We start from the raw sequence: 9,372 nt of genomic DNA, 5'->3' as shown, positions 1-9,372 counted from the left end.
AAGCTCCAAAAATCCTCCATAGAAAGCAGATGTGTCTGGATACAAAACCGTCTCGCCTCCCGAGCAGGGGGGAGGAAAGAGCTCCACATAACTAAACAATATAAACCTCCGCCTAGCGTAGCCGTGCCGGGGCTAAGATGCCCGCCTGGGGTGGTGGGCGGGCCGGGCCCGGGTGTCGCTGCCGGGCCCGGGTGTCGCTGCCTGGCCCCCGCGGAAGGCGGCGGGCCCAGCCCCGGTTCCCGGCGTGCTGCGCGGGAGGCGGTGCCCGGCCCTGGGAGGAGGTGGCGGCGGAGCTGCCCGGGGCGGGAGGAGGAGCCGTCGCCGCCGCCGCCGAGGGCTGCTCTCTCTCGCCGCCGCCGCTGCTGCCGCGCCGCCGGGAGGGGCGGCCGCCCCCCGCCCCGCCATGCCGCTTTTCGCCACCAACCCCTTCGACCAGGATGTGGGTGAGTGGCTCCCGCGGCCCGGCCTCCCCTGAGGTTACCCCGCGGGCGGCCGGCCCTCCGAGCCGCTCTGGCTCCATCCCCCGCGGGCGGCCGGCCCGCTGTCCCGGCCCTGCGCTGCTGGGCTCGCTGGCGCCCGGCCGGGCAGCGGGAGCAGCGGCGGCGGCCCGGCGGGCGCGGTGCGGCGGGAGCGGCCGGGCCGGGCCGGGCGGGCTGGGTTGGGGCCGCGTCCCGGCGGGCGCCGGCCGAGGACAGCGCCGGGGCCCTTGTGGCCTTGCGGGCCGCGGGGCTGAGCGCGGGGATGCTCCTGGGGGACGGGCTGGCCTGCTCAGCACGAGTAACACTGCAGCACAGCAAAACAAGTAGTGCGAAAGGTCCGCGCCGGAGTGTTTTTGAAAGGCTGAACAGTAAAAAGCACCATCTACAGTTGCTTCACAGACAGGCATGAGAAAATCATTAAAGCGTTTTGTATTTAGTTCTCTAAAGGGGATTCCTGTGGGAGCTTTTTCTTTTCCTTTCAAGTAAAGCTTGCCGTGCTGAGCTCAGGTGTTATCCCCACCTTGCTTGTTCCAAGGCCAGACTAGATGGAAAGGAAGTATCTTGCTTTTACGCTACAAAAATTGTACTTAATGCTGATGTGTCGAAACTGAAGATAAAATAACATATAGATAGTTAATAATTAGTTTTGTGTGTTTTATTTGAGATTGTGTAATATGGTTTGGTTTTGACCTGCTGCTGACGTCTCTTTTGCTTTGAGCCATTAAAGGCATTGTTTGGGGAATCCCATAATATAAAGGGACTTTTTCTCCTGTGCGGATAAGTACACTCCTTGGTTATTTTCTTACAGAAGTGTAACATTGTATAAGTCTCTTGAAACTAATTTCTTTAGTAGTATTAAACTAGCTGTAACTTTCAACTAAAGATACATTGTTTCTAAATGTTTATCAGACGTCTGACGTTTAGGCTCCAATTCAATTCTTCCAGCTCTTCAAAGAAATACCAACTCAAAACCGTTTGAAAAGTATGTAACCTTTCAGGAGAAAGGATTAGTGCCTAAAAAAAGTACTGAGACATAAATTCTGTATATATGTTATCAGAAATTCTTAGTTTATTGCATCAAAATAAGACATAGCTCGGTCTTCTCATTTTGAACTGTTAACACTTTTAAACTGAAGACTGCGCTCCAATTAATGATTTTGTTGGTAGCAAACTTGACTGACTTATTTTGGAAAGCAGTAAATAATTCTTCTTAGTTATTCTGCTGTCTTCTAGTGTAATTTGGCAGCTGAAAGTGAGGAAGAGACTGTACTGCTTGCCAGTTTTCCATGAACTATTAGAGAATTATTTGAACTAATAAGATTAAAAAGTGATAGGCTCAGGTTCTGGCAGGTGTTCACTTTTTTCTTCCTGGTGCCTCTGGCAGGGAAGCTCAGACTGCTTGAAGGGGTCTCTAGAGCTCAGTTCACTGGACGTGCTCCTCAGCACTGCCAGTCTCAAGGCAGGGCAGTAGCACCCATCAGTTGCTTTTTTCCAGGTGCAGAAGATGCCAACCCCTTACCTACTGTGCTTGCCTAATATGATCAACAGGGAAGAATTTTCAAAAGTGTTATTCTGTAAACCATATGAGGAGATAGAAATAACCACTCAGTACCAAATCGTTCTTGGAAAAGCAGAGAGTGGGCAATGAGCTGATTTTCACTGGTAGACAGCCTCTTTCTTTTGGTCCCTTTCATGGTGTCCTGAGGGAGACTGAAGGAGCAGCAGGTTGTTCAGCTGGTGACAGCCTACTTTCAGGAGCCTGCTGCCTTTATCCATCACTTAACTGGATTTGTGCCAGGGAGATGGGAATGATGAAGTTTCCCAGAAAGCGTCCCTGGGCTCTTCTTCTCTGGGGCCCTTTGGGAATTTGCTATTATCTGGATGAATTTTTTGGCAGGCTTCATAAGACAGCATCAGCTGTAGAGTAAGCTATCATGTTCTCAGGAAACTTCCAAAAGTTGTCAAGACATAGTGCTATTTTTCATTTGTTTTCTGTGAGTGAAAGTTGAGTGCTCTGCTTTTGTTCTTAACCAGCAAGAAAGTTTTCTTTTTAAAATCAGATTCCTGAAGCAGAAAGGCAGTCAGCAGCTATTCTTAATTTCATATGAATTAGGACCTTGGTGTAGTTGATAATATTGCAATAGCTGTGCATTCTTGTCTACTGAACAGCTGATCAGCACTGGGGAGTAGTTGGAAATTATCTTGGAATGATTTAGGATAATGGATTGCAGAGAAAATTTCTGGAACTAAATTGTTTTCCATCATTTTGAGGAGCATAAGTATGTCTTACATTCAGGACAAATTTTTCAGTTTGTCTGGCCAGCAACATTTGGCTAGTCCTGTTAGTATGCTGCTGCAGTGGAACCTGGTCATCCATAATAGTTTACCATTTGTGCCAACTGTTTGTTTTTTTTTTTTTTTTGGTGTAGCTGGCTAAAGAATGTTGTTTAGGACTGCTATTAAATTAATAATACTAAAGAATGCCCAGAGATTTGAGAAGGTTAACCATTGTCATCCTCAAGAGTCCAAATATCTGGATGAAGCCCAAATACTTTTCATTTTCTGAAGTTTCTTTTTTACCATATTTAGGAATATTTCAACAGGAAGGGATGCTAATCAGTGGTGACACAAGTTTTCACAATCAAGTTGGGGAACCTTTGATGATGTGCCCAAGTAAGAAATGTAATAATGGAATTAAAAAAAAAAAATCACCAAGAACTGGGCCTGTTGAGAGTATAATTAAGAAACTCTAATCTTCCATTTAAGGAGTTAGAATTAAAAATGTGCTTATTAGGTTTGTAGGCTTTCTATTTCTGCTATATTTTTCAATCTTAATAATAAAATTATTCCCAGTGAGTTGTTCCTGAGAAATGCAGATTTATCTGTAAGTTTGACTCAGGTAAAATAATGGTGACATTTTCTTTAAGAACCAAAAGACTGTCTACTAATCTGTCATGACGGGCTTATTAGTAATGTAGTGGTGCTTAGGCTAGGTTTGATGAAGAACTTACTGCTAAAACAGTTCTCAAGTGTCATTTAGATATTATCTCAAGAATAAAATCTGTAATTCAGGTTCTGGTATAAGGTGTCATAGAAATCACACATGATATTAGGAGAAGGTGTTAAAAAACATGGTGGATTGGGTTGTTTTTCTTTTTCCTTACACACAGTAAAGGATGAAGGTATTTGCACTTGCTCTGGATGGTTCTCTGGATAGTTTGAGGCAGCACAGGATTGAAAAGAAATTCAGGCTTGTTATTACCAGTAATAGGAAATTATGCAGGTGGTTTAGTAAGATAGTAGAACTTGATGTGACTTGTAATCATTTTCCCCGTGTTTTATTAACTCTAGCAGTTGTTGATAATTTTATCCTATCAACTCTTCAAATATTTAATAATATGCTTGAATTACATATGATCAGCCTATAGTTAGATACTCTTAGAATGTATGAAATGGTTTGACCATGATTCCCATGGTGCAATTTCTTGAAATAAAATCCTCTTGCTATTTAAGCTCATTGTTCTTTAGATTTATCCCCTTGCTTAGTCAACATTTTCAAAATGTCCAGTTACATGTCTCTCTGAGCTGAACTTTTTTGTTGGGCCAGGTTGGCCAAAAGAAGGGAAAATTGTCATCGATTGAGTTCCTTGACCCCAGATCATTATGGAGATTGAGTTTCTTGACCCCAGATTATTATGAGTTTACATCTGGCTGCAAAGAAAGATGAATTCCAAAGATTGGTTCAGCTTGTCATGAGACTGACACTTTTTTGCCTGAGTTGGCCTGCTGTTTTTCTCAGCTTTGTTTTACAAAGGACATAACTGTGAGCTAACAGAGAGACCGAGTAGAAAATGTGTGGAAAAGGAGCTCTATCCACCCCCCTTTTCAGTAATTTATGCATATTTATGAAAACCAGGAGCTTCTTACTTAAAGATACCTTTGGTGATAGGTCCTCAGTGAAAAATGGCAATGCTGACAGGGTAAGACTAAGTGGAATACCCCTTCAGTGTATCAGCCAACAAAAAAAAAAATCTTTTCCACTGTCAATTAGCAGGCTGTCAGTTCAGGTGGGCACTTTGAAACCAACATAGTATGTTCCATAGTGAAAGACTGCACTTTTCTGGTAATTCTTTCTTTTCTCCCAGGGAGGAACTGTCACTTAAGTAGTTCTCCTTTCAGCTGTGACAGTGTGTATTATAATACCAAAATTTAGAAGAATCAAAGTAGATCTTCAACATGTAAAATCTGTTCCTCTAACTGATAAAAATAACACTGCATACCTGATGTGGAAAACTAAGTTTCTTGCTGATCTTCCTTCTGAAATTCTTCTTGTACTGTGGTTTGGCTTGTGGGCTTCTGCAAGTATATCCTGGCACCTTTTGTTCATATGACATGCCTGTGATACACCTTGTTTACAGACTATTCATCCTTCTGATGTATCTCTAATGTGCTCACCTTCCTGTTGTATTGTAATATTTCTGGGTGAAAGGTAGTGTGAGTTCTGTGGATTTGTTAGGGTTTGTGTGAGAGATCTAAACATCTAAATTATTTTTGCTCAGCTAGTCTTACCATTTCAGCCTTTTTTAACCAGGTTGTGAATCCTTTTGTCTTCATTCTGCTCAGTTCATTGAGCTGAGGGATGTTCATCTTTGCTGGGCCCCTGTAAGCACGGTGAGATCCTGCACGGTTTTCTGAAGGAATGGGCTGAGGTGGCCTCGGTCACTGCTGCTTGCTTTGCCTTGGATCAGCTGCAGGGCTTTCACCTCCTACAATTGCTCCCAGAAGGACTTGGGAACACTGCACATGTACAGTTAAACTGCAGAAGTTGGTTAATAGCTTTATCAAAGTTAATGGTACATGGAATTCAAGTTTCTCTCTGTGGTGTCATTGCCTGTCAGGGGTGATTTTCAATCTTGTCTGAATGGAGTCTGGTTGGACATATTCTTCTTGTGCAGTTCTGAGCATGTTAGTGAAATGCAAAGTGGTAAATATTCAAGTGATGGCTTCTGTAGAATGGACCAACAAATGTACTTGTTCTTTTTATTTGACAGACAAAAAGAGCAAAACTTAAGTGCATTTAACTTCAGTGATGTGGAGTGGCATGAATCCAAAGTTCTCAGCAAGTCCCTGCAAAAAGAAAGAAAAAATTGCAGTCACTTTAGTCTTTAAGGGCTATTTAAACTATATTGTGTTGGAATTTTAGTGTTTGTAATTTCATAGGGAAGGGGAAATTCTTTAGTTAGCCATATGAAGAAAAGAAAACTTTGAGCAGAAAAGGAGAGAAGGCTTAGGGGAGTATTGAATTTTTCATTAAATCTGTGTTATTTATAATGATATAAGAGATTTTTGAGGATTTTTATCATGCTAGAAAGTAGTTGTAATATGAGTTTGGAAGTTGAAGACTTTCTTTAGCTATTCTTTTGAAGACTTTCTGTAGCTATTTGTCTCTTTGTAATTGAAGTTACAACTTCAGTATTTCATTTTAATGATGTCCAACTGTGAAAATGATGTTACATCCATGAATAGAGTAATAGCAAATAATAAGTAGGATGGTTGAAAACCTTATATTGGTAGAATTTTCTGACAGCTTTTACTGCTGCTTGTTTTAACTGCTTCAAATAATGTACATTTTAAGTGTTGGGTTTGAAGGTATTTTGATCTGGCTTTGTTATTTCTTGAAATTCTACTAGTTTTAACATCTTTGAGACTTCATTGCAGAAAAATAGCTCAGTTCTTAGACTGGGGTTTTTCTTTCAAAATAAACTTCACTAAAAACTGAAGCTTGGGAAGCTCAAGCCTGCCAAGAACTCCCTCTGAAAATGGTGTTAGCAATGGATAGTCACTAAGTTTTCTGCCCTTAGAAATGCATCATGTGGTTCACTGCAGTATCCAAACAGTCATGAGAGTATTTACTCTTGCAAATTTCTGTTAAGGCAGTAAAATGCTATTGTTAAGATGCAGAACTAAGGCAGTGACTAGCACATATTTCCATGGCAAATCTGCAGCAATATTTATATTCCTTCAACCAGCACCTAAAGCATCAACTACTAAATCTGGCAATGGATTTTTTTCAACGTGCACTACCTTTCTTCTGGCTAATAGTACTTTGTAAATCTGATGATAAATTTCTTTTAGGACAGGCATGTATTTTAGGTAATATTTATTTTTATTTCTGAGAAAAGGTGGTTTTTTTTTTCTTTCTTCTGTCCTAAAATAATCAACTGCAATTGTGTTTTGAATGTAATAGGGAACTTCAAATAGAATCAGAATGCAAATAATTTTTGCTTTGCCTATAATTTATAAATAATGCATAAAACCAGAGGAGCAAACAGAATTTTATTAATGCTCCAAGCATTCAGGTTTGTGTAAATTAGAGGGAAATGGGGCCTCAACACACTTAATGAACCTTAGGACACAAGGAGAGGCAGGGTGATTTAGATATCCCAAAAGAGCTGTGCAATAGCCTGTGTACTTTCAACGAATGCATAAGGAATTAAACTCATATATTTAGATCTTTTTGGCCTGGCTTCTCATTCAATAGGTGTAACTGTCTTCTGGATTTTAGGTACAGTATTTCAGTGAGATATTTCATTTCTATGGCATTTGTAATGAGGAATGATGTTTTCCTTAGAAGCCAGGTGCTATTCAGTGCCATGAAAAAAGATACAATATATGTTTGGAAGAATTATTTCAGCATGTAGGTGCTTTATTTAAAGGACATTATATTCTACAGATTATTGAGAAGCTAAAGATACAAACACAGCTGAGATTTCCATCAAATGAGGTGCATTTTGCTTCAGAATGTTTTATTTGTTCTGTGTGTGATTTATGACAATGTTTGTGTGGTTGGAGCACCAATTCTGACTCAGGAGTTACACAGCTGCAAATTGTTGGTCACTGAAAGGTGTGTTGGTAGGGAAGTACAATTAATGCTTACCTTGTTCTCTTTTATGTTTTCCTAGGTGTCTGGTGTAGGTATAATATATATTTTAGAGATTGAATGTTGGGCAAGTTGGAACTGGTCTGGCCCAGTATGGTTAGTGTTCTGAATGCAGAAGTGTAAGGAGAGAGGCGCAGTGATTCCAAGGTCTGTGCCTTGCAAAATGGCCAAAAAATGATATAAGTTTTTTGTCTCTTCTGTCTTTGTTTTAGGAACTAAACAAATTGTTGAAATAATTTAGAAAGGTGTGTGCCCAATCATTGTTGGTTTTGACCAAAGAACCCAGAGATCCAATTATTGTTTTCCCTCTGAAATTGTGGCTCTTATGAATATGTGTGTGTGTCTTTATGGAATTACTGGTAAGAAAAGAATTTTAAATAACTCCTGAAAAAATAAAGGTGAGCGGTAAAGGCAAGTAATGAAAAAAAAAAAAAACCAAAGAAAAAAACAGTTTAAAAAATGTAAAACTACTATTTTACTAACTACTATTAATAGTAATTAGGATTAATAATAACTATTAATTACTACAAATTAACCTGACACAACATATGATTGTACAGTCTTGCACTGCTTAAAATTACTATTGTAGGCCTTGCTTGTGCTCTGAAAACAATGCCTTGAATTTGAGTGATGCAGCCTCATGGAAGAGAGCTGTGATGTAGTCCTTTTTCCTTTGTGTTTGGCATAGCATTAGTAAGAGGCCTTTTTTGTGGACAGTCAGCTCAGACAGTTGCTGCCAACATTCTCAGTATGTTCTTAACTTTTAACTTCCCTTGTTTGAGACAGAATTTAAGTAGAATTCCAGAGGCAATTTTTTTTCTCTTGTCTTACCATTAATTTTATTATCTGATTGATTTATTGGATTGTTACTACAGAAGACTGAAAGTATACAGTGAAATTTGGTTTCAGGCTGAAATTTACTAAGAAACTATCTAGTGTTTGTTGGTGGAGGAAATATCCTAGGGGAAGGCATTACAAGCAAATGGCACTTTTCATATAGGACTAACTTCGACTGCCAAGGAAGAACGTGGTCATAGCAAAAAACTTGTAATTGTACTCATAGAGAAATTTGCAAAATGTTCTCATTGATAATTAAAATAAAGGCTATAACTGGTGTAGTTAATGTGGATCAGGGATTTCATCAATCGCTATCTTATTTGTAGTTTTAGCCAAAGTATTTAAATTAGCATAAAGCACAGTTTGCTGTTATAGTAAAACATTAAACATGCATTAGTTTACTCCTTGGTTTTTAGAAGACATAATTGATTGCTATGTCATATCTCTTTGCTGACATAGTGAGGAAAGAAGGATCAATTGTTGTCAAAAATACAGACAACTGTCTGTTATGTAGAACAATGGAAAATACCAAGGTTCCAGTTCCATTGGATTGCTCATCTCTCTGCTAAAGGATGTGCCAACTGAAGTGCAGCATTGGGCAAGAGTGACCAGTGTGGGTTTGTGAGCTCGGGGCTTGGCAGGAGCTGAAGGCTTTGGAGAGAACTGTGCAGGCATTCTTTGACTAGAGCTGGTACAGCTCCAGTAGAGCAGCAATGAACTGAAGCAGTGGAGTCCTGGAAGTAAACTGCCTCCATGTGGTCTGTTTTGTGTGTCTCTGGACTGTGCTTATCAGCTGCTTTCAGTCTGAGGAACACAGTGTAGGAAACTCAGGCTCTGAGTTTCCTAAAAAAAAAAAAAAGCAGTTCTGGTGCTACAGAGTGGAGACTGTCTTTGGAGCAGAACAGCTGCTGTGTGCATAGACTGCAATTTCAGAAGACTGCCTTGGTCTGTGATGGTTCATGCAAGGCATTGAGTTCAAGTGTCTTACCTGAAAATCACAAATCTCTATGACTGTTAGTCATAAGCATGAATTGGAACAAGAGCAGACTGAAGGGAAAATGAAGTGATTGGTGATCAGCTGGTATATCTTGGTACTAGATGTTAGCATGATGTCTA

The 9,372-nt window shown here is 40.3% G+C and overlaps 1 protein-coding gene across 1 annotated transcript in view; it reads left to right on the top strand.

Annotated features, from left to right (window-relative positions):
• Positions 1 to 243: 243 nt before the first annotated feature.
• The window catches only part of STAM (signal transducing adaptor molecule), a 33,078-nt gene continuing 23,949 nt past the window's right edge, over positions 244 to 9,372 (top strand). Inside the window, exon 1 of the mRNA XM_071428895.1 lies at positions 244 to 443. Within this exon, the coding sequence (XP_071284996.1) occupies positions 404 to 443 (40 nt within the window). The 5' untranslated portion in view covers positions 244 to 403. The remainder of the gene's footprint in view (positions 444 to 9,372) is intronic.

This window comes from Agelaius tricolor, unplaced genomic scaffold (assembly GCF_023055355.1).
Source record: "Agelaius tricolor isolate 1412-34295 unplaced genomic scaffold, bAgeTri1.0.p SCAF_6, whole genome shotgun sequence".
Lineage (NCBI taxonomy): Eukaryota > Metazoa > Chordata > Aves > Passeriformes > Icteridae > Agelaius > Agelaius tricolor.
Note: the sequence above shows the minus strand (reverse complement) of the source record. Positions and strands in the feature narration are given on the sequence as shown.